General features: G+C 44.3%; 2 protein-coding genes across 3 annotated transcripts in view; both read right to left on the bottom strand.

Annotated features, from left to right (window-relative positions):
• tulp3 (TUB like protein 3) overlaps positions 1-23,410 on the bottom strand; it is a 30,709-nt gene extending 7,299 nt beyond the window's left edge. The window contains exons 1-7 of one of the 2 annotated variants that reach the window (XM_048267390.1): positions 23,134-23,410; positions 14,652-14,693; positions 9,619-9,670; positions 2,605-2,767; positions 2,246-2,353; positions 1,506-1,736; positions 1,027-1,206 (exon numbers count right to left, since the gene is read on the bottom strand). In XM_048267390.1, the coding sequence (XP_048123347.1) occupies positions 1,027-1,206; positions 1,506-1,736; positions 2,246-2,353; positions 2,605-2,767; positions 9,619-9,670; positions 14,652-14,693; positions 23,134-23,150 (793 nt within the window). In that variant the 5' untranslated portion in view covers positions 23,151-23,410. The remainder of the gene's footprint in view (positions 1-1,026; positions 1,207-1,505; positions 1,737-2,245; positions 2,354-2,604; positions 2,768-9,618; positions 9,671-14,651; positions 14,694-23,133) is intronic. The other variant, XM_048267391.1, reaches the window with a different exon arrangement.
• Positions 23,411-23,546: 136 nt separating this feature from the next.
• Positions 23,547-25,077, bottom strand: rhno1 (RAD9-HUS1-RAD1 interacting nuclear orphan 1). Its single transcript, XM_048267395.1, has 3 exons — positions 24,977-25,077; positions 24,566-24,756; positions 23,547-24,367 (listed from the first exon to the last, which is right to left on the bottom strand). The coding sequence occupies exons 2-3, from the start codon at positions 24,734-24,736 to the stop codon at positions 23,636-23,638; spliced, it is 903 nt and encodes a 300-aa protein (XP_048123352.1). The 5' UTR covers positions 24,737-24,756; positions 24,977-25,077; the 3' UTR covers positions 23,547-23,635.
• Between the last annotated feature and the right edge of the window lie 86 nt (positions 25,078-25,163).

Consider the following 25,163-nt stretch of genomic DNA (forward strand, 5'->3'; position numbering starts at 1 on the left):
AATCGGACATGCCTCAATGCCTCGCTGCCACTGAATGCTATCTTAGACGGCAGCATTTTCCCCGTTTCGGACATAGCCACAATGTGTGGTTGTCTGTTTGTATCTTAAGGCCAATTCAAGTTTCATCCAGCCTTATCAGCAATTAAGCTATGTGGACATGCAGCTGAGGCAACCTCACTAAGATCTAGGTTAGAGCAACTAGATTAACTGTATTTATTCTCCTGCCAAAGGCAGTGAAAGAACTAAGGAGAGAACAAAGCACAAAGCAACAAAAGGTGTTGGTGCCTTATTGACAATTTCCTTTGTTTCCATTTGTTTACACAATAAAACCTCATGTTTACCATTTTTAAAGCACTGAGTCTCGAGTCCATGACTAAAATGGCTGACTGGTTGATAGCCTGGCCTCTCCTCTGACCCTATTATAGTGGCTGAGTGAGTGAGTGAGTGAGTGAGTGAGTGAGTGAGTGAGTGAGTAAGAGTCAGAGACAGAGAGCGAGAGAGAGAGAGTGTGTGTGTGTGTGTTTGAGTGTGTGCTAGAGAGTGCCACTGCGAGTCTGTTGCCCTTCTGACAGGTCTGCACCAGCCCCTGAGGGCTGCGTTGGGTAAATGGCAGACACACTGAGTAGACTGTCCTTGACTGACTGATTTGCCTTTGGTCTCCGACAATCTACAGTCAGAAAATCAAGTAAACTGGATGTTACGAACCCAACCCTCTTCTCCTTCTCCTCTACAATTCAGACATCTTTTTTTCTAATCAAAGGTTGTAATTCTCTCTCACACAGAAAGGTGAACCGGTGTGGGATCAAAACAAAGGACACAACAAAAAAAAAAGCTAAAATAAAAAAACACAAACATCTCATTTCAAATAATGACTGGTTACAGACACAATTATATCTGGCTCAATCCACCACAGTATTCATTCTGTAATAATTATAGAAATGAATTGCGATGTAATAATATATATTCTAGCTGAATGTCTGTGTGTTGTTTATCCATAACACCGCAGACAGTTACCGAGAGACTCACCTCTCTTCTGAAGCAGCTCATGTATGTCCGTCTTGGGCTCCAGCAACGTCTCCGTGTCCCCGTCCCTGTCCGGCTCCTCAGCGGGCGGGGACTGCGGGGCTTGGCTCACGGACAGGATCTGGACCCTGGAGCCCGTGTCAGGGACCTCGGTGCCAAGGAAGGCTGCAGGGCCATCAATCCCTTCAGGGTCAAAGGTCAAATGTTAGGAACTGATGCCACAAGTTTACAGACCTACTCATTTCCTACAACAGGTCTTGGTTTCGATCAGTAGCAAATGAAACATTTGCCATGGATTGCTTTTTTTTTCTGCATCTACTGGTCCACTGTGGAATGCAAAGAGGAGCAACCTTCCTTCACACAGGGTTTCAACACTGATTTTGCAGCTGTGACTGCCTAGGTGGTGAATGCCAAACACTTAAGTCAAGACTATATAGTTGCTGAGCTAGCGTACCCTGGGAGCCCTGGGTTGAGTTTCTTGCCTGTCTCTCTAAGTAGCGCTTTACTGGATCCCTGCTGTTCTTCCAGCAGCCTCAGAGCACCTGTCGTTCCACTACAGATCTCCTGCTCCGGGGGAACCCTCTCTGTTCTTGCTAATGGCTCTGGGGAGTTCTTCTGCTGCTGCCGCTGTTCCTGCTGACACCTCTCTCCTCCTCCCTGAGCGGCCTCTCGCACCCACATGACTATCGTCTGAGGTGACGAGTTTCTCCTCTCTAGATCGATCAGGATTGAAATTTTATGCGCAGGCATACACACACACACAAATAGATGCATATAGATACACATACATAAAATCACACACACAGGCATCATCACATTATCTTTAGTCACATCTTGCTATTTTACTTTAAGGAGCATACCAACTTTTAGGGAAATGAGCTCATTTGTTGTGTACTCCAGACTTAGATTAGAGGATACATACCCTTCTCTTATCTGTGCATGAGGAAGTGGAACCCACTCCCTGTGAATTATGCTAAGCTAGGCAAACGGGGTTAGACTGGGTTATTGCACACACAGAGAAGAGAAGGGTATGTATCCTCTTATCCTGACTGTGATTAGACAGCAAATAAGCTAATACGGTAATTTTCCAAAAAGTTGGCATTTTTCCTTCAAGTTTTTGTCTAACTTGTTGCTGTACTCTAACTTGTTTGAAAGGCATTTGGCCTTGAATGAAGTTCTAAAAGTTCTACTAGCTCCTCTGCTCTCCTGCGTCCTGCTCTACCTTCCTCGGCCAGCCTGATCTGACTGGGCCGGCGTCGGACAGGGGACCTTGGAAGCAGCGGCCGGTGCTCATCATCGTCCCACCGCAGGGCATAGCACTCTCTGGGTTCTGGCACAGCACACACACATGCACACACACTAATACGCAAGGGTCGAGGACGCATGCACCCATGCACACACACAAATCCATGCAACCAACCACAGCCACATTCACACAACACATTCACACACTGATATATTTGGCCACAATTCTCATGCTCTCTAACTTTACAAGTCAACCCTTGACTGTCCCATTTTAAGGGGCACGGCCACATTCTTTCAAAAACACACTCCGACCCAAACAGATGAAAACTCGCTCACCATCCAGGATGACGTCGCTGGTGACGCTGTGGCGGGACTCCACGAGCGGAGCCTGCTCCTCGCTGCGGCGGGGCCGAGAGCGCCGAGGCCGGGCCTCCGGATTGGGCTGCACCATCAGGGGCTCCTGCCGCTTCCGCCGCTGCTTCTGTTCCAGCAGGGCCCTCTGTGCAGCGGAGGACACGCGGAACACAGACGTTACAAACAAAACCCTTACACTGCGTTCAAAATTATTATGCAAATTAAATTTTTCTAAATAGTTGATGCAAATGACAGTCAGTATAACTTTCAAGTCATCAACCGTTAGATTATACTTCACATTTGATTGAACAAACCTCCCTATGATAACAGTATTTATTTTTCAAAAATAAAAAAACTCAAAATGCACTGTTCCAAATGATTATGCACAACAGAGTTTCAAGACATTTTATAGGTTTAGTTGTAAAGAACTAAAAATGGTCATTGGTTGAATTTGCAGCATTAGGTCATATAAATTAAATCAAAATTTATTTCAATCTAAAACATCCTAACAGGCTAAGTTACATGTTAACATACCCCTTCATTGATATCACCTTCACAATTCTTGCAACCATTAAACTTGTGAGTTCTTGGAGAGTTTCTGCTTTAATGTCTTTGCAGGATGTCAGAATAGCCTCCCAGACCTGCTGCTTGGATGTGAACTGCCTCCCACCCTCATAGATCTTTTGCTTGATGATGCACCAAAGGTTTTCAATAGGGTTGAGGTCAGGGGAAGATGGGGGCCACACAGAATTTCTCTCCTTTTGTGTCCATAGCAGCCAATGACCCAGAGGTATTCTTTGCAGCATGAGATGGTGCATTGCCATGCATAAAGAGGATTTTCCTACAGAAGGCACGGTTCTTCTTTTTGTACCACGGAAGAAAGTGGTCAGTCAGAAACTCTACATACTTTGCCGAGGTCATTTTCACACCATCAGGGACCCTAAAGGGGCCTAACAGCTACCTCTCCATGATTACGGCCCAAAACATCACCACACCACCTCCTTGCTGATGTCTCATCCTTGTTGGGGCATGTGGTGGCCATTCACCAACCATCCATTACTCCATCCACCTGGACCATCTAGGGTTGCACGGCACTCATCCGTAAACAAAACTATTAGGAAAATAGTCTTCATGTATTCCTGAGCCCACTGCAACCGTTTCTGCTTGTGAGCATTGTTTAGGGGTGGCCGAATAGTAGGTTTATGCACTTGCAAACTTCTTGAGGATCCTACACCTTGAGGTTCGTGGGACTCCAAAGGCACCAGCAGCTTCAAATACCTGTTTGCTGCTTTGCAATGGCATTTAGAAGCTGCTCTCTTAATCCTATGAATTTGTCTGGCAGAAACCTTACTTACTCTGAATTACACAAGGTAGTGCACAATTTCACACTTTTCAGCAGCCGAGATATTGCTTGAAACCTGTGGCATGCTTAATCATGTGAAACATCCTTCTTAAGTAGTTTTCCTTTGATTGGGCTCACATGGCAAACTAATTATCACAGGTGTGAGATTGATTTAAATGATTCCTGAGACACAATACCATCCAAGAGTTTAATTGAAAAACCAAAAAATAAATGTTTATGACACTTAAATCAAATTTGCATAATAATTTGGAACATGGTGTATATCTGCAATCACATATTTCTTGAACCGAATGACAGGAAATGTAGGTAGAGTAATGTGGTCAGAATTAGATTTTTTTTAAAGAAACCAATAGTTTTTGTTCATCTATAATCAGATGTCATTACCTGCAGGAATCTTCTACATTACTTGTGTAATTACAGTTGTCTACATCTACCTTTTTGTCTTGAAACTCACATGTTCTTAGACATTTATAACTAACAGAACTAACTGTTCTAATTAATTTCCACAAATTATGCTCAAAATGACAGAATACTCCACTGGTTGCTATGGAGACTCCTTTGGTTTATTGTTCAGCTTGTTACCCTTTGCCGATTAAGTGACTATTTTTAATGTAGCCCCTAGTACTTGCAGATTCTTATGTTGATATATGTGGTCTCGTTTCTGCTCTGTTGACTGTTTCATATTGTTGAGTTGAAAAGTGTATTTGGAACATAAAACCAAGACTACAGACAGTGACAAACACTTCTGCTACTGTTGCAGTAGAATTTAGCATTTAAAATCATGGAAGTGAACATGAACACTTGAAAGGGTAGTCTAGTTGTTGACCACACAGCAATAAAAAGGTGAGAAACTAGAATTTCTTATTATGTTAGTCTATACCAATATATAAGATGTTAATACATCCAGGCCTACAAAGAGTGTCCTGCCTTTGCCAGGACTCTTCAATGAAACTGGAGAGAATGCCATATGTACCCCTGGGACCCTAAAGTTGTATTGAGATATTGAGACTCTCTCACAACCTTTGATACTGCTTCAGGCCTGCTACCATCTGACCTAAAAGATCAAAAGTCTTCCATGAGTCACATCGACCACACATTTATACACAGGGTAGGACAGAGATTGTGATTTGGATTCCAAAATTGCCCCCCCCCCTCTCTCCCTCCCTTGCAAGGACAGCTCCTAAAGTGGGCAGCAGCAGCAGCCCCTGCCCCAGGCCTGACAGCTGTGTGTGCAGCTGCTGCTGCTCTCTGGGTGTCTTTGAGCACTGTCTGCAAAACAACACTCTTTGCTATGGGCCATGTGTCCACAATTAGGTAACACTGAAAAGCACAGTCACACTTTCCTTGGGTGTTCTTCAACATGCTTCCTCCTCAAGAGCCAGGAGATGAGGTAGAATGTGGATTTTGAAGGGCTTAGGGCTAATCAATGGGGGCCTCGCTGATATTTTTTAACAATAACAAGATCACTCCCGTATTCAAAAACTTTTTTCTTTTTCCCCATCAAAACAACTTTCAGCAGATGCAATCTAAAAGGCCTGAGAGAGACCGACTAAATCCACTGAGAGAGGGAACTTTCCGTTTACTGTTACTGTTACTTTGGAAGTGCCCCAAGCTTCTGCTTGGACCAGCGAGCAACTAAACAGGGGAAGCTGCTCCCCATCCACTGCCTTCACCTTTTGAAAAAGAGAAAGGGAGCAGGGAGAAAGAAGACGTTCCTATGGTAACAGCATGCTGGCGAGTGTATAGTGGCTCCTGTCCTTGAAGTAGCTCCGCTTTATAGTCCTCCCTCTTTTCTCTCATTCAACCTTTTTTTTTTTTTTTTTATTCTCTTTCTTCAGTTTGAGCTTTTGTTTTTGTTTACATCTTTGCTGGTGCTGGTGGCATTTCCTGTCCACCCTCTCTTCATCTAAGGCTTTTCATCCTGAGGATTTGGCTCATGATGGGGAACAAAAGGGGACCCAAAATCCACTACCACATCATTTTCTCTCACACCTTTGACTAATGCCAGCTTTTATGTGGCCAACAGTACAGCAGTTCTGCTTGCAGTGAAACAGCACCTGAGTACTCAACACTCAACAGGACTGCAGCTAAAAGCATTCTTCAAGCAGATGCAATATCTGTTGTACCTCCTCACAAAATATTACACCCCACACACACGCACACCCTCCCCCACACTCCACTCATGTCTCTCTGTTCCAGCTCATTGTTGCATAACTGCATGAATTAGCCGAGTGACTAAAAACAAGGAGTCCTGTCAGACAAGGACAACCGGAATAGCCGGAAACCCATAACAATGCCGCTCCATCCCCACTCTTCTCCTTTTTTGTAATCCACCGAACAATGGTGCAACCTCGCCTGCCGCGGACTCCTTCACTGCAAACGCACACTCTGACGCACACTCTGGCCCTGCCACAGCCCATATTACGGTAAAATACATCAGTCACACGGTCAGGTTTTTTGTGTGTGTGTGTGTGTGTGTGTGTGTGTGTGTGTGTGTGTGTGTGTGTGTAAAAATCACTGATTAAATATGTAGATGGGGTGAACAGGAAGTTCAAGCCTGCCGACTGTTTTCAAAAGGATCCGGGGTGACGTACTCTCACTCTAAAGCCTGAATGACTAACTAATTGGTTTCTAATCAAACTCCACACAGCTCTCAGAGCATTAACTGAACTTAAAATGGATTACCATAATCACATTTCAAATAATGAACAGACAACATTATGAGCAAGGCTGCGAGGGCCCATGGAAACTTGTCTAGTATAGTAGTATATGGTCAGCGATTCCACAATAAAGAACCCAATTCTTTAATCCACCTTCACTGTATGTTGATCTCATCTTTCCTGCTCGCCCTCCAGGGAAAGCCATACTCTTTTCATCTGTTCTCTTCACAAGACTCCTCAGAGTTACTAGGTTATGGGCTATTTAGGGCAAGCCATTTCAGACATGTTTGTTTCGTGCTGATGAGTGGAAAGGTGTTGTCTCAGCACGGTGGAGATGTGTGCGTCTCTTGGTTGCCGTGGTACTGAAGCTCACAGGGGTATCTGAATGATGCTGTGGCAACTGGTGCTGATGAGGTTGCAAGTGAGAGGAGCTGCCTGAGGGTTCAGGGGTTAGAAAAAGCCTACTGCCACAGGGGAATTCACATCTAGGGAGCCATGAAGAGGAACTCTCAGCTGTTTGGGACAAATTCTCTTCACAAAATGCACAAAGCTAAATGAACCCTACCATCTCATGGTAGGACAATATTATCATTTTTGAAAGGTAGGAAGAGTGAGAATGTTTTGAAAGGTTGAAGCGAGAGAGACATCCGATAAAGATAGCGTCAGAAAGGACCTGTATGAAACTACAAAATCTGTTGATCAATGCAAATCAACATTCGCCATTGGCAATCAAAATTTGACTTTGATGCCATGTTACCATGAACATGGCACAATTAAACAAATGTGATCTGACCCAATTACTTCATATCTTTGAAATAAAATGCAGAACAGGAACAAACATCCAAAAAAGGAAGAGCTGGGATGCTCATCACAGAGACTGTTACCGCTGATAAAAACATCTCCCAGTCTAAAAGGAAACTATGTCAGTTTGGAAATACAATCAAGCTAATGAAAACAACACATGCCTTCTCAAGGCAGACAAGGAGCTACAGTATCTCTTACTCAAGGAAGTGTGTTTCAGACACACCAGCAAAACAATAGTATCATAAGGATAAGCTTGGTGTGAAACAGCCAACACGCCAGCCAAATCCACAGACTTGCACGTTCACACAAGAACGCTCAAAACTCTAAAACCAATGTGCAGGACATGGCAGTCAAAAAGAATGCATCAGTCTAGAAATAAATGACCAAGATACAGTGTGCAAAAGTGTGAATCAACAAGAAAGACACACCCACCCGTTCACTGGACATTCTTGAGTGAGAGCTATCAAACAAAGCCAGGTGCAGAAGTCTTCAAAAGGACACTCGCCGCCCGTCCGTGGATCCGGCTTTCCAGGAGCCACGTGAAGTCAAACTCTAGCCCAGCGACAGGCTCCGCGGGCAGGCATGCCCCTCTCAGCTTCCTGTCTCCCTCTCTCCCGCTTTCCCTCCCTCGCTATTTGTCCTTCAGAGGCGAGCTTCGGGGGCAGCGAATTAACACGAACGCACAAACAAGCAAAGCGGCAAATGCCAAGGAGCAGACACGCAAGGTCTCTCAATCGGTGTGTCCATGTGTGTGTGTGTCTGTGTGTGTGTGTGTGTGTGTGTGTGTGTGTGTGTGGGAGAGAGACAAAGAGAGCAAAAGAGAGGTGGGAAGAGAAAAGACTGAGAGAGAGAGAAGAGACTGAGGAAAAGAGAAGGACAGAGGCGTGAGCAAGAGTGCGGAGAGGGGGCTTAAAGAAGGAGAGGGGATTGAGACCCAAGAAAAAGGAGAGAGACACAGACTGACAGGGAGAGACAGTGGAAAGAGATGTGGGAAAGGAGGGAGGAATGAATGAGTGAGAGCGAGAGAGAGAGAAAGTGAGAGAGAGAGAGAGAGAGAGAGAGAGAGACAGAGCGAGAGAGAGAGAGAGAGAGAGAGGGCTTCAGTCATAGACCGGCAGTACCACTGCACACAAGCAGGGGGGGGGCCAAACCAGCCTCCTGCCTCAGACAGACACTGAGGAACTTGCCCCCAGTCTGCATGGCAGGGAACCAACGTCCAGCACTGCGCTCCACACCGACGGCACCGTCCCTCTTCCTGGGCTTGGTGCTCCCCTGTGCTCTCTGTTTACTAACACAATAGTGCCTTCCACTCCGACTGCCAGTTATGTAAGTGCCAGCTGAAAAAGGCACAGACACTAAGGGCTCTGGAGACCAGGAATACACACACAGACATCAGTCAGTGAAAGAGTCACACATTCTGCACACACATACTGCACTAGCATATGTTTTTATTCTACTGTACAGTATATACCTATAAGTATATACAATTCTCTTGTATCTGATAATGTACCATATGTTCTCAGTAGACTATAAGTAATGACTGCTTAAGCAATGCAACTGCTTATTTGTCATGATTTTTATTTTGAGGAAGAGAGGGAGAGAGAGAGTGGGGCAGAGTAAGAGCCAGACCCAAAGAGAGAGGAGAGAGAGACTCCATATTGAAAAGTTTGGTGGGCATAATTTCACAAAAGTAATGTCACACTGCAGGAAGTCCACTACACCATTGAGGGTCTGAGACCACGGCCCATTAGCAGTGCAGACAGATGACAGCAAGAGCTTGTCCTCCTTCTCCTCTATCCATCACTCCTCCGCCATCCCCCCTTTTTTACTCTGCTACCACCTTTCTTTCGTTAGTTTCTCCTCCCTGCCTTTGCAAACTTTCAAAAATCAAAGGGGGTTCTGTTGAAGAGAGACGAGCAGCTTTTTTTTTTTCTTGCTGTCAGCACATATCTCGACACTCATCTCCCAGGGCAGAGAACGGTGGCATTTTCACACCAGCTGTCAATGGCTAAGGCAAAGAGACAACCCGCATGGAGTTGCAGAGAAATAAAGTATGAGGGAGAGAGAGAGAGAGAGAGAGAGAGAGAGAGAGAGACTATAATTACAGAGAGCAACACAGACAGACAAGTAGGAGACAGAAAGGGAGGGAGAGAGAAATTCTGTCCTTACCTGCTTCTCCAGCTTCTGCTGCCTGAGACTTATGCTGTCATCGTCCAGGGCACTGCAGACAGACATGATAAAGGATCAAAGCATGGCCCATCATACAAAGTCATCATTGTAGTAGTGTTCAGCTGTTCTGGCCATTCCCTTGAATGTCCACTAGAGGACCCCCCTCAGCAAGTTTTCACAGCTGCCCCAGTGGGCCAAGATAGCAGCAGGCCACCACGTTGTGCTCAAATCTCCATTATTTGAATACTAATGGGAAGCACAACTGAAATCATTGGACAGATGCCAACAGGTCAACACGCAGCTTTAAGGGCAGCTATAGACCATATGCCATCTAAATTCCTGCCAAAGATAGTTTTTTTTCAAAGTAAATGTAAGTATGGCATCTTCAAGGTTTCTGCTATCTAGGGGATACAGCTAAGGTCACTCTAACTCAGACTCCACAGATACTACAGGGGGAAAATCTCGCTCATTGTACATTTAAACATCTAGCACACACATGACAAGGAAGTGCACTTGACAGCCTTTGTAGCATGGCTGTCGTTATGATGATGCTCTGTTCCCCACTGGCTAATAGTCCAGCAGCCAAATGCCATAATTTAGGTGAACCTGGTTTTGACGGTTAAAGTTTGTTTTTGTTGTTGTTTTTTGTTTCTTGTTGCCAAGGGGTAACTCAATAAGATTAGAGAGGGTGCCCGGTGATATCCCTTGGGCAATTCTCGATATTAAGCCCTTCTTGTTCAATGTGTTGAATATAAGGCAGGCACTACAGGCGAATAGGGCAAAACTTTCCCAGTTGATTACTTAAATTAATATAAGAAAAAGGGCATTACAAGTTTTCTGTATTTTAATGATTAAATATGCAAATTAGGCACAGTCTATTTAAATATGTGCTAATTTGCATAAACTTATTTACCTTCTGTGTTGACATACTAGATGAAAAGTCTTTTACACAGGATGTTATGGATATCTCTTTTAGTTGTTCAATAAATCAGAAAATACTGCCAATAGCTTATAAAAAATCTATTTTCGCCATGTTTTTAGTAATAAAATGCCATATAAATCAGGCTAGAAATATATCAACAAACCCCTTTGTAAAATCCTTCTGAATATAGTTATAAGACTGGAAAGTGTGGTGTATGTAGGTGCTTCTGAAGTGCAAAATTATTCTCAGAGTGGGAGAGGAAATCATATCACATATCATTCATATCACTCCGAATACTGTATTTTAGTAAATTTGATTTGAGTTGATTTGAATTTGATATGAATACTCACCTTGAAATTAGAGGTATTTTCTATTTTGTTTTTCATGATTTTGGCACATTGAGCTTTTTCATATTTAAACATTAAATTACAGAAAACTTGTAATACATTTCTTTTTCATAATAATGTAAGTAATCAACTGGGGAAGTTTCATAGTGATATCTGCTAGTTAAATGTTTTACCCTATTCCCCTGTAGAGTCTCGCCTTATATTCAGCACATTGAACAAGAATGGGTTAATAAACAAAATCGCCCAAGGGATATATCACTGGGCACCCTCCTAAATCTTAAAGAGGTACCCCTACTCTACAAGATTCTGCAAAAAAAAAAAAAACTTTAACCGACAAAACCAGGTCTGATCCCATGACTGCCAAATTATAAGCTGTGTATGACGTACATGTTAAAGTGCTAGATGCAAGAACTACACGTGACACCCCAGACTGTCCAGCGCTGGCTCAGACTGTGGCCGGCTGGCTCCGTAGTGTTTGATTTCTGGCCTCTCCCCGAGTCTCTGCTCTTTGGCCTACCACACACACACACACACACACACACACACACACACACACACACAACCACCCCCAACCGGATAAAAAAAAAAATGGCCGGTGTACGTTGCTTAGTTACGGCAGCTAGCAACTAGAATCGCAGGAGGGGAGTGACTCAGTAAAACCGAGCTACTCATATCTTTTTCATGCGTGGATGAGTGTGTGTGTGTTTGCGGGTGTTTGTTTGTGCGTGTGTGTCTGCTAATGTTCTGTTCACAAGAAGAGCATCAATCTCTCCCACATGACTGACAAACCCACATGACTGACAAACCTCAATCTGCCTGTTTCAAAGTCCTCTGAGTCACCTTTTACACAAACCCTGTCCAAAAAAGTTCCAACAATCAAGGGGTGTCATGGAAAAAAACTTGGCGTTTTTCGCATCATTTGAATAAGCATACATTAAGTAAAGTGTAATTACAATGTCTCCAAGGTAAACCTCTAGATCTCAGCAATTGTGGCAAATTATCATCACTTGTGATATCTGTACCCAGTACAATGCAAACAACCGGCTGTTCTATGGGAGATTCCATAACTACATGAGAAACTCTCCTGAGTGGGGGAGTACGATGTGGTCATCATGTTTGCCGCGCTTCAGTTGCTTCCTCTCTCTGGTGTCAGTGGTGGCATTTAGCTACCCTGACTCAATAGCCATGTGGCTGGCCTACTGGCCAACACAGCGGCCTCTGCACACCAGCAATACACACTGAAGGACAGCCAATCCCCAAGGACTGTCAGCACAGGACAGCTGGTGGTCAGTTACACACAACGGATATGTGTATGTGCATACAAATGTGTGTGTGAGTGTGAGTGTGCACATCTACTTGTGTGAAAAAAAATCACCACAACATTACCTAGCCATCTCAGTGTTTGTTAAACCTTCACACTTCCTCATTATGGGTCCTGGGCTACAACAAGCGCTTTCTTGCACAAGAGGTGCTTTAAGTGAGCAGCGCCCTTGGATGCAGATCGCACACCCACCGACTTAGCACTCTTCTATTATGAGGCAAGCCCTTATGGTGTTACGGAAAAAAGACCACAGAGGAATATATAGCTGTGGCTCTCCAGCAGCTGTTTCTGACAGATAGAGAAAGAGGGAGAGGGAGTGAAGGGAAGAAACAAAGAGGGATAGATGGAGGGAGGGATGGAGGGAATTGACGCATGGAGACATCCAGCGAGGGTGACCGAGAGGGGACAGGAGGTGCTAATTGTACCGTGTGGAATTGGTCCTCTCTCTTGGGGGATAAGAAGGAGAGGGAGGGAGAGAGAGAGATTAGAGAGAGAGAGAGAGAGAGAGAGAGAGAGAGAGAGAGAGAGAGAGAGAGAGAGAGAGAGAAAGAAGGAAAGAGAGACAGGGAGAAAGAGACAGCTATTGTTGCAGCTGCCCAAACAGACAGACCCAGGAAGGTTCCAGAAAGTGCCCGGAGGAGCCCAGACACCCTGCAGGCTTGTTTTCCAACGAGGGAATGAGGCTCAAGAACCATCACTCAAGTGTCCCCTCAGAGATCATATTCAGTGGTCTCTCTGTTCTGCAGTACAAAGAATGATGAGAATCACCACCACAGGCCTTTACGAAATGCCTGGCCACCCTGAGCCAAGAATATAATTCTCGAATGATATATACACTATGTCCGACCACAACAGGTTTTTACTTTTCCGGGACTAACTCTAAACAGTGTGCTGAAGTTTGCAGACTTGTTTGCAACAGTTCTAGTGTTGATAAAGTATTGGGTAAAGGATATTAAATATGACAAATAAAATACATACACCTTTTATAGCCTAATTATGAAGAACCTTTTTCACGACTGTTTAAAGTTGTGCTAGTCTATAACCAGTGTTGGGGTCGTTACTCAAAAAGAGTAATGTATTACACATTACTCACTTACTATAAAAAAGTGTAATCCCTTACATTACTTCTTTACTCTCTATGGAAAGTAACATGTTAACATTACTTTTGCGTTTCTGCGTTGAAATGTTTCTATGGACGCTGTTATTGATGTGCCCCCTTTTATTTATTTACAATTAATGACGTATGAAACATTAGGTAGCATAATCTAGTCTACTACACTCTACAACCCAGGTTGCACTGTAGGCCTGATCATTGCTTTGTCTTACTGAAAGCTGCCTTCAAGTTCACAAACACGGCTTTGTGAACTTGCACAAAAATTGTGCAAATTCAAATTGCTTTATGGAAGCGCTGCTGCCCTGCTCGCGCACCCTCCCTCGCAATGTTGAATGGTGACACACACACAACTTTGAAAATTTTAATTGAAGTGAGATTGCGAGTTGAGCACCATCTGTCATTAAGTTGCTCTTGTTCACATTGAAAACAGTGGCAGTACTAGCTTGTATAACACCCTGAAATCTTTTTGGAGGCAATTTGTGGTGTGAATGACTTCAGTCTAGGCATTAGTTAGTTGTGCACTGTTCCCCACTCTCCCGCTCTGTATTAAGCTAACAAATACTCCGATGGGTTTGTCACCTTCCCAGAAGATGCGCGTGTGCACACACACACTAATATCGACAACGCAGTTTAATTTAAAATGCCGTCGCTACCGCAACATTTTGAGCAGCAGATTTTTTTAATACAGGAAATATTTAGTCTTTTAGTTTTAGCTCTAATAAACGGCCTGATTGTAAATAGGAAAGCAAAGAAGTATCATCTAAAGCCAAGAAGACCGTCTCATAGGCAGCTGTTGTAGGAGGCGGCCTGATTCCACGCACCCTGCTCATGACAGGGTAAAGCACACCACCGCAACATGCGTCTCGGCGGCTCAAGGGGGAGGATTCCTATTTCCTAATAGGAGAATCTCAAATAGGAGAATAAAGTAATCCTTGCTCAAACTTTTAGTAACTGTAGTGTGATTACTGAATGTAGAACAGCAACGCCTTACACTACTCGTTACTGACAAATGTAATGTGATTACAGTAACGCGTTACACCCATTACATTACATTACATTTAGCGTACACTTTTTTACCAAAGTGACTTACATATGTCAACTATATTACATTAGGTAGCATAATTACATAGGATTACATTGTCCCCGGAGCAACTTGGAGTTAAGTGCCTTGCTCAAGGACACAACGGTGGAAGCCGGGAATTGAACCGATAACTTTTCAGGCTACTGCATGCTAGCCCAGCTCCTTAACCACTACACTAGCACCGCCTCAACGCAGGCTTGATGATAATGTGGTGTCTGGTGAAATGGTGGTGTCGGGCCTGTCCTTACCTTGCAGCTGCGGTGGAAGAGAAGCTGGCAGAGCTGGAGGGCCTTCATGGTCAACGTGATGACAAACAGACAGGAAGGGAGACAGGCCAGTCACGTGGACATGGTGACAAACAAGAGAAAAAAGACACAAAAGGAAATCAGAAGCTGAATGCAAATCACAAAGGAAAGTCATTCAACTCCAGGTCTGTTTCCAGGATGTGACCTTAACATTTCGCACAATGGATCAACACAAGAGTTTAAGAGTATATTCATTTGAATACAACTATAATAGAGAAGGCAAACATGCCCAAATGAACAGAGATGACTTTGTGGTCCTCTAGGGCTAGACTATACCTCTTTCAAGAGAGTTTCATTATCAGCATCATAGTTGGCCCCACAAGACTTCCTTTTTAACATTCCATATGTTATCTTAATGCAGAGGAAGTAGATTGGGGCCCAAATAGTACGTTCAAGCATTGTTTTTGTTTTTATTGTTGAAAGGGTCTATACCTCTTTCATGTGGTTTGTCACGGTCCTACCATGGACTGAACAAGGAACAAAAAGGTACTAATCCTTTCCAAGAGACGCTGCCCGATGAATGTTTAATATGTGGATGCAGGTAAGGTGTCAGCGCAGTGCAGATGGCATGGTGTAAAAGCTCTCTTAATCTCGGGCCCGACCTTGGTCATGTCAGCAAGCAGCGAGTCACAGCTTTGATTAGAGTGCGCGCTCATGCCAGCTGTTTCACTATGCCCCCTCCCCTTACCCCCCGTGATCCTGAAGATGTGCCAGACGCCGTCTCAAGTGTGTGCGGCACATGCATCTCGCTGCACGGTGAGGATGGAGCCGGATGCATCCTAATGATTTGCGTCATCACGTCGGCGGTCTCGGAATAGACGGTAGGAAGGCCAGGGGTGACACAGCGCACCGGCGCAAGTGCGCATTCATCTCGGCTAGCGCTGTAGCCTCGTCTCACTTTCGCCGCCTGCGCGCGCTCAGAGCGCACTCAGGAGACAGAGTGGCGAGAGAGAGCGAGGCTCTACATGTGTCTGGAACAAAAAATCAATGTCTGAGATGAATTAAGTCTGAAACTGAGAGACTGAGAGGCAGTGAGACAGGGACAGAGAGAGAGCACAAGAGAGAGAGCAAAAGAGAGAGAGAGAGTGAGAAAGAGAAAAAGAGATTGAAATATGTTGCAGGAAGTTTGTCACTACAAACCCACATATGCAAATGAATTTCAATCCACTCTCCCCTGGGCCTTTTCTCCCCTGGTTTATGAAAGAAAAAAAAAACATCTCTAAACAGCTGAGATATAAAAGTAATTAAGCCTCAGCAACAGGAAGGCCAGCAGAGCAAAATAACCCACAGCCTTCATCACAGAAGTTTGAATATGGATTATCCAAAGCACAGTGGTGACAAGCTTTTGAATGGGAAACGGTGGTGTTTGTGTTTGCCTACTAAAATCTGTAGGCACCTCACAAAAAGAAGCGAGGTGCGAAGATACAGCAGGGGGGAAAGATGACATCAATTATTAACGCTACGGAGCGCTGGACGTGACATTCAGTTGGAGATAAAACTGGGCCGTACACACACCCCTCAACACACAACACACACACACACACACACACACACACATCAAAGTAGAGTCTGCTCCTCTACTGAGAGATGAAGCAAAAGAGGACAGACAAAAACAGCATATAGCCTGCAACATCACTTTGGGGGAAGAAAATCCTCCTCATCATCATGATCACTGTAGAAAACAATAATTTGGACCTCATGATCACTGTAGAAAACAATAATTTGGACCTCATGATCACTGTAGAAAACAATTATGTGGACCTCATGATCACTGTAGAAAACAGAAAGTCTGTGTAGGAACACGTGTTGAAACAACTGTGACATTATCCATAGGAAGCAATAGCAAAACTGTTGCTTCACTCTGCACCCAACTCAAACAATAGCCCTCAGGGGTTCAATTACGGAGTCAAATATGGCACATCCTCCTTAGCTACGGCAAATATGCCTGGGCGAGAGAGGGGACAGAGAGAGGCCCTCACTTAGACGATAATCGTTACGGCACCCTCCAGGTCTCTGAATAAGTAAAAAGGCAACTCAAGAAAGAGAAGAGATCTCTTACAGAGGGTGAGTCACAGTGCAGTCAACCTGAGAGGACCGAGGAGGAGGAGGAAGAGGAGGAGGAAGATGAGGAAGAGGAGCTGGAGGGAGTGGAGCCCAATAAAGCAGACCATTATCAGCACACCGTGAAGATCCCTACCTACACCGCACCACATACGTACAAAAAAAAAAATACAGACTTGTATGTGTGCTTGTGTTTGAGCGTGTCTGTGTGTGAGAGGGAGAGAGAGAGATTGCAGTATAGAGAGCGAAAGATAGAGAAAAATAGATAAATAGAGAGAGAGAGAGACAGAGAGACAGAGAGACACACAGAGAGAGACAGAGAGAGAGAGAGAGAGAGAGAGAGAGAGAGACAGACAGAGAGACAGAGAGAGAGAGAGATTGTTTACCTATAAGACCAGCGGCTGTAGACAGGCTGCGACGCACTGCTCTTCACAGCGTCCATGTTGCAAGTGATAGTCCCCCGCTAACGACTGACGCTGGTTGGGGCTGGGTCCAGGCCAACTCTACCTACCCACTACTTCCCTCCCTGCCTGCCTGCCTGGTTGTTCAGGTCAGAGGGGAGCAGCCCTCTCGGGAGTGACGGCTCACACAGCTGAGGGTGAGCGCCAAGTGGGGCCGGTTGCTGTGACGACACGCTCAGCACACACCTTGTGGTACTTTGCCGGCCGTGTTGCGATCTCGGGTGCGCGTAGCGGAGAGGGCCGTGATGAGGCAACCAGTCTCCGACTTCCCGTAACTCATCCATTTCTCTCTTTTTATACTGTTGCAGACGCAGTATGCCCAATGTGCCACTGTGTTTCTGCTGTGAGTCACTCCAGATTCTATCACTCTTAACACCGACTTGCTGATCACCGCTAACAAAACCTCAAGGTCATCCACACAGCTCAGTCCATTCGAAATGGCAAATTCTTTTTAAAGAAATGTGAAGAAATCACTGCAGACATTATTTCCTCTGAGTCAGTGGGGGTAATGCAAACTGTGAACCACATCCCACTCAAACATCAGCAGGGTGCTACTTCAGGCCACAGCTGAGGTCTGTGAAAAAAGGAATGTGCGGATACATTTTGTGTCCTTTTGTCTTTCTTTTCGGTAAGTCATCGGGCAGGCCAGCCTTTTCTCTTCCAGATTCCTCCCTATTCACCTACAACGAGGAAGTCAAGAGGTTTCTCAATTAGCACTGCCTGGCCGGAAGCCCCGAAAAAGCCCACTCTGAACTAAAAAGGAGTAAGAGGTGGGGGACCTGGCCATGCTGCCAGGAAACCAGATGGAGCTTTGAGACCTGGTCCTTGCGTGCATGGGGACTTGGGTCTGGCATTCGCTACCCACCGAGGCCAGCCGAGGTCTACTGGGAGCCTGATCCTTTGGGAGTAATTAGCCCCTGCCAAAACAAATAAAGGAAACAACAGGAAAGTTTCTAGTGGTAATGCCCAGTCCCATGGGGGGCTGGTTCAGCCTAGTATAACAGCAGATCTCTAATCAGAGAGAGGGGAAGAAATCTAGGTTGTTTATAATCAGTCAAACCAGCCTGACCTCCCTCGCACTCTCTCCCTCGATCTATCTCTCTCACTCTCCCTCTTGCTCCCTCTCTCTCAGTCCCTTTGGAACCTATACATCCATCATGTGCATAATGACATCCGGCTAGACTAATGCTTCCATCAAACTTGCCAGTCATGAGCAAAATCACAAGATTGGCCATGATGAACATGCCAGTGACAGATAAGAGCACTATTTCCAGTGGGCAGCACTTTCCAAAGACTTTTATGTCAGCCTTTTCCCACCCAGAGATCACAGAAGAGCTCAACTACATCAAATGAAACATGAAAAGACATGTTGGTAAGTCTAATGCCTTCGGAAAGGAGAGGTCAAGACAATCCATCCGTGCTAGGGACAAGCTGAGTACAATCACTATAATGAGGGAAAAACTGTCTTGCGATTGGGCATTAAGCACAGCGTAGAAATAGATTAGATGCTAATTAAAATAAGGACCCCAACCAACTTACTGAACATAGTATACAAAATAGAGATAGCTTCGAGCCAAGGTATAGCCTAAATAGTTGTCCTTAACACTCCTCCTCCTTTTAATACATATCTATTTACAGAGTGGAAATAACAAAGCTGTTTATGATGGCAGGCACTTCATTACTGTCATTACAGAGCATTTAGCCTATGCTTTTTGTGGTTGTTCCATAGTTTAATATGTCCAAAGTATGCAGGGCCGATTTGATAGGAGGACTGAGTCAAATTGATCATAAATCACAAGACAAATCGTTCCAAGAACAACGACACATTTACTGATCCTCTCAGCCGCAGGCCTCTGGAGTATGCAGGGAAAATAGTGATGCTTGCCTGACTCAGAGTACATAATGCAGTCCAGATTAAGCAATGGAGAATGCTGCATCAACACCAAGACTGAACAGAAAGGAATAGAGACTATTGACGCTGAACAGAAATGAATAGTGTGTTTAGATAAAGTGTGTGTGTGTGTGTGTGTGTGTGTGCGCGTGTGTCTGCTATTGTGAGAAGCAGAACATATAGAACACCCCCGCACATTGATTCCTTAAGCCCTCCCGAAGCTTGCTTTTAACAGCTCCACACCAAGATGAAAGAGGCTCGAGGCTCCACTCCCAAGCCCTCATCACAACCACCGCCGCTGCTCTCCAATCTCTGGCTCTCGGAGCCAACCAGTGCCTAAATCACTGGTGTGCTCCTCATGAGGTCATTCCAGCCCTCGGAACAGACACAGACGCTTGAAACTGGCACACACTGACCGGAGTGAGTCACCAGCCATACATGGGTCTGAGTGCTGCTGCACAAGAGGGAAGACAGCGAGGAAAAAAGGAGAGTGGCTCAAGAAACAACGGCGCCCCAGACATGTACCACAGTGTAACAGGGCGGAAGCAGCTCATCTAATGCTAATATTTGACAGTGCTTACCCAATTTGAATTTGGTGTAGGCTTCATGGTTTTGCAAATGGCATGTTTGCGCTATTGAAATGATCAGTTACCAAACATGTTGTTGCCTATTGTGAGGACTGTAATTTGCATGGTGATGTATAAATACTGATGAGTCATATGTGACAGCAGAAGCTGTATGGGATTTCAAGAGAATGTGCAATGACCCTCTGCAGGCCATGGACAGATTGCTCAGTGTGGGGGGGTAGGGTAATGAGACGACCATGAGCGCCGCTTTCGCTGGTGTTTGTCTCGCTCTCCTCCATGCCACAGATGGGCTGTCCTGTTGGAGGGACCACACACAGACAACAGGCACGCACACACACAAACACACACACACACACACAGATGTGTGTCTCCCATCCGTGCACGTCCACATAGCTTGTTACAGCCACTGCTGTCCAGACTTTGCAGTGTGCATGGTTTCACACAAACGTCACCACTATGGTCAATGAGCTGACACATCTTGCTTGGACAGTCTTGCAGATGCTTCAGGATCAGTACAAGCAAAAAAGATGTAGGACACATGAGCTCATATTACAGCGGGGGAGAAAAGCACTTGGTCCACAGACTCCACAATATCAAAGCCCACTAATATGACACTCAGCTGTCCTTCTAGTGAACATTATGGCTTGCGCCAGAGAGAGTTGCGACACTCTATGATGTTGCTGCCACACGATAAAAACCAGTGCTGGATGGCTGAATCGCTGGAGTGTGGGAAGTATTTCTGGATGCTGAAGGACGTAATCAATTAACTCATTGACTACTGACCAAGTTATTGGCCGTTTTAGGTTCCGAAACTCCCATAATCCGGAAATTGGCATGGAAAAACGCTGCCATTTTTTCTCCCATGGTCTCTTATGGGAGTGTCACCACTCTGTTTTCTCTAGGCTACCACACTGGCTTGCGCCATCTATTCAGACCCATTTAGGATAGAGAGGAAATCCCAACTCCCGCTGCAGCCCCTCAATCACTCAGCACCTGGTGTTCATCGCCAGTCCACCATGTGTTTAATCAAACAGACAACACTGGGAAGGAAAGTGAGTCTCATAATCAGTTCCTCAAACATGCTTGGGAGCGGGAGGACCCTGCTCTCGGTGGAAAGCCAATAGGACATCACCAAGGCATCCAGGCGGGAGATCAACATGCTCCAACATGTAGGCAAACACTGACAGCTAGTTATTACAGTCATGAGTAAACATTGTTTCTTCCTTCCCCAAACCAGCCAGCAGTGAAACAAGAGAGAAGTGCTTTAAATCGCCAGAAAGAGGAAATGACAAAAGAAAGTGCAACAGTCTTACTACAACTCATATGGCATGCTGGCTTTGCAAGCCAACTTACAAAGTGAGAATTAAAAAACACCCAGTAACAAAAACATAATTGACACTGTGGTTAACCAACTGCTGCCTTGGAATTCAGCTGTTAAAGCTTTTTAACTTGTCCAATCCACAAACTAAGGAGGGGAACTTCACCAATAAGATGGTGGCAGCCTAAACATTGGTTTTAAATTTAAAGACACAGGCATGACAACACTTCAAGCTACAGCCATGTTTCAAATGTTTTGGAATGAAAACAGTGCCGATATCATGGTGAGAAAAGAGAACATCTTAAATATTGTGCCGTGCTACAGCCTACCTGCTATTCAAGGCACAACAGCACATTTCTATTAACCTCTCCTTTTACCGACACTTTGAGTGTTAAAGATAAGACAAACTATTGTAGGCTACCATCACTGTCTTCCGTCCACTGAGGCTTTCTGTGCCATGAATGTGCACGACATGAATTTCAGCTATATTTCCATATTGTGATATTGAGATCATAATGATGTTTTTGCACATGTGCAGGGATAAAAACAAAGCCTCATCACTCATCAATTAGAAATCTACCTAACCCAATAAAATGAATTAGGTCAATTGCCATTGGCAGGTTGCTGCAGCTTGTATTGCAATGTAGCCTTATTTGTCCATTGTTTTGAAAATAGGCCTTGTTTGTCAAATGTAAGAAATAGCCCTTACTATATGGTTAAGATATAAGTTATTTTTTTGTTTTCTCATATGGAATTTACAGAAAATGCGCAATATCGTGATATAGGATACAAGGATACAAGGACGTTTATTGTCACATGCATATAGTTACTGGAAGTAAGAAATGCAGTGAAATTATGTCTGGTGTCAGCCTATTTGTGCATTAATTGGGGGTGGGGTAAAAAGTGCAGTAGAAGAGGGGTTTAGTAGATTAAGTGGCAAGGGCTGCATAAAAAAAGGTGGGGGAGGATTGGGATTGGGTGGGGGGCACCAACAAGGAGCACCCAAGAGCAACGAGCACCCCAGATATACTGTGATATACACATCACAGACCTACTGTGAACCTCAAGGGAACAATTATCAACACAAGGAATGCATGGTCAACATGTTGCAGTCGTTATGCTAACTGTTAATGTTTTTTTTAAAACAAAAAACAAATCCCCAAGTCTAAAGTGTAATGTTACACATTATGTAACCCTGGACATGTGCGTAATGAACAGGTTTACTGGCGATTTCCAGGCTCTGTAAAGAGGAACATATATTCAATTATCTTGTGAACATCTTCATGTTTTAGATCATGTTTAGATACATTTTAAGTTAGCCACTTGGTTTTGTCTGAATACAGTAAGTTGTGTCCTTTGGTTGTTTCAGTGAATAACGTTATGCGGTCTACATCAGAAACAAAGGGCGTTTCAGCTGTTTTCTTGGCCAACAAAACATGTCTGAAAATATCTTACAAAGATCTTACTTTACACACCATTGTGATATGGAAGCACTTATTAGGTTGCATGCAGGGACATTTCAGAGGCAAACACAACGCGTGTTCCGTAAGGTACCGTTATATGTTGTATACAGCAAGTTAGCGTAGAAAAGTTAGTGACCGTTACTTGCCCCATCCCATCAATCGACACAAGTCTCGTTAGCTAGATAGTAGGCAGTAATTAAGCCCCTTGCAAAAGACGTATTTTAGAATAATAGCGTAAGCTAGCCGGTTGTTTAAGTTGAACGAAACGGGACGTAACGTTAAATCATTTTGTTGTAGGTGGCATGCGGTGTATCGTTAAAGATCAAGGAAATACGACAAGGCACTCTTCAGAAGTTTTAATAAGTAACATTCAAATAACAACCTATTAACGCCCCGTTACATCTGTCTCGACAAAGCCACACGTTGACTCAACGTTACGCTGCATAATGCAGAGCAGCTTGTGAGCTTGTCTGATTAGCTAACCAACACTTGCTAGCCATTGTAGCTTGATACATGCAACAGTGTCTCCGGTGAAAACGGATTCCGACAAATTCTTCGCACTACATCTTCAACTCTCTCTATTTTGAACCACACACAAGGTAAATTGTATGATACAAATTTGTTGCCAGACCACAATTGCTTACCTGGTGTGGTAACTCATGTTTATCCACGGTTGCTATGGATCCCCCAGCTGTTGGCCTCCCTGTGTGCGAACTTTCGTTGGCAGGGGTGAAAAAAAATGCTGCTCAGCCGTAGATACGGCACATGCCTACAACAGACTACGCTATTGGCTGTAGGATATTCCAAAAGAGTTGTAATTGGCTGTAAATACCGCCAATAATTAACATACAGAGGTTGTGGAAAGGAACACACCCCAGTCAATCTTAAAATTATACATCAGATTAGTAAATGAAATCATTAATATCACAGCCAATAATGACACACTTCATGTCAACACACACTTCATTCATCCATTCATTACATGTCAATCAAATAAATAATGTCATCATAATGCTGTTTTGTAATCATAGGTGTAATACAAAAAAAATACCACTCATTAAGAAAACAGATTTAATTTTTTACAGCAGGATTTTTTTTTCTAAATGTGTCATGAATTTTTCCATGTAAATCATAGTGAGTTTCCCTTTAGCTAGCAGTGACCTCAACCTGTTGGTTGGTTAGCTGACCTCGCTTTATTAGTAACCTCATCAGTTCTTTTCTCTTCCTCCAAGTCACTTTCAGCCCATAGTCCCTTTCTGGAGTGTCCTTCACAAGGATGTCTGAGTCATGAGGGTGTGGTGGAGTTGAAGGCCAAAGTAGGTGTAAGAGAGTGCATTTTGATGATGAAGTGACCTTTTGTGGCACCTCCGGGGTATCTATATCTGGAGGAATAAAGTAATTCCCTACATTAGGTGAGCGGAATCCCACAGAGGTACAGACTTCAGATGACCCAGTGTAGTTTGGCATTCCACTACTCATGTGAGAAACTGGAGGACTAGAGACCTTCCTGTTCTCTGCAGATCCTTCATGGGTTCTGTTCGAAGAGAGGGTGCTTTCTACACTTCTTCTCTGGAAAGAGCGTGTCCGTCTTGGCGTTGCTAGGTCCACTTCAGCCCGGGCATTTGAGGGACCTGGTACATACATTTGGCTTGTTCTTGGTACGATACTATTCTCGGTCTCCTTTCTCAATTCTTTGGTCTTTATGTGCAGTCCTTCAGCAGCATGATTGGCAAAGGATAATGATGGATATTTATTCGTCTTTCTTATATTCGTACATGTTGAATTGTACCTTGTATTTGAAACAGACTGTGATTGTGAGCCTCTTGTCCTCTTTTTCATAACTTCAGGGAGTCTAATCTGGTCAAACTGAGGTGACACCTATGGAGGAATGGTCACATTTCAGCATACAGGTGGTTCCAGTTACATGTCTACCGGGATTGAAAGATAACGTGAGGTATTAACAAGTGGAGATCTGCCCCCTAGTGTGAATTTGGTGATATTATGTCTCCTTGCAACCTGTAGTGCGATGCAGTTGGATGCTACATGTAAACAATGCCAATTAGAGTGAGAGGTTACCCAAGCCTTGCCATTCTCGCGCCGCTCCTCGGAGATGAGTGTTTTTGGATTAATGGCACTTCGTGGCTGAAGGCCATAGCGATGTATGTCTCCGTTGATGGGTGTTTCAACAAAAGATAGCTGAGTCTGGTTGGGGTTCAGCAACCTCTTCCTTCGAGTGTTACGGGGCATCAGAGGTCATCATGCCCTGGCTAACGATCATTAGTAGAAAACATTAATGCAAGCTTTGTCTCCGTGTATACATTTCACTAATCGAGGGTAGACACAATCATGTGTGCGAATCTAGAATGATAAATAAATGCTAATGAACGTTGCCCGCGTAGTAGTGGTAACGTGAGCGCCACCTTCGATATTACAGACCCAAACTTTTTGGAAATCAAATGTTATGGACGTGCAATTCGCATTACTTACATTTGGTTACTGGTACTGTTGATTATATCGAATTGGGGATTTCACAATGAAGAAAACAGCTATCTTGAGCGATCACATTATGCACCTTTTCCTGTTCACGTGTAAGCTTTCATTTGATTGGTGTTCACGTGTAAAGGGGAGGGCGTGTCACTGAATCCATTGGTTTGGAAGAAATCATGTGACCGGA

Source organism: Alosa alosa, chromosome 17 (genome assembly GCF_017589495.1).
Source record: "Alosa alosa isolate M-15738 ecotype Scorff River chromosome 17, AALO_Geno_1.1, whole genome shotgun sequence".
In the NCBI taxonomy this organism is placed as follows: domain Eukaryota; kingdom Metazoa; phylum Chordata; class Actinopteri; order Clupeiformes; family Clupeidae; genus Alosa; species Alosa alosa.

Bases quoted from the DNA above. Each gene is read 5' to 3' on its own strand.
- rhno1 (XM_048267395.1), bottom strand. From the start codon at position 24,736: ATGCCCCGTAACACTCGAAGGAAGAGGTTGCTGAACCCCAACCAGACT. The intron at 24,368-24,565 runs GTAACCTCTCAC...ATTCCTCCATAG, and splicing joins GCGAGAATGGCAAGGCTTGG to GTGTCACCTCAGTTTGACCA.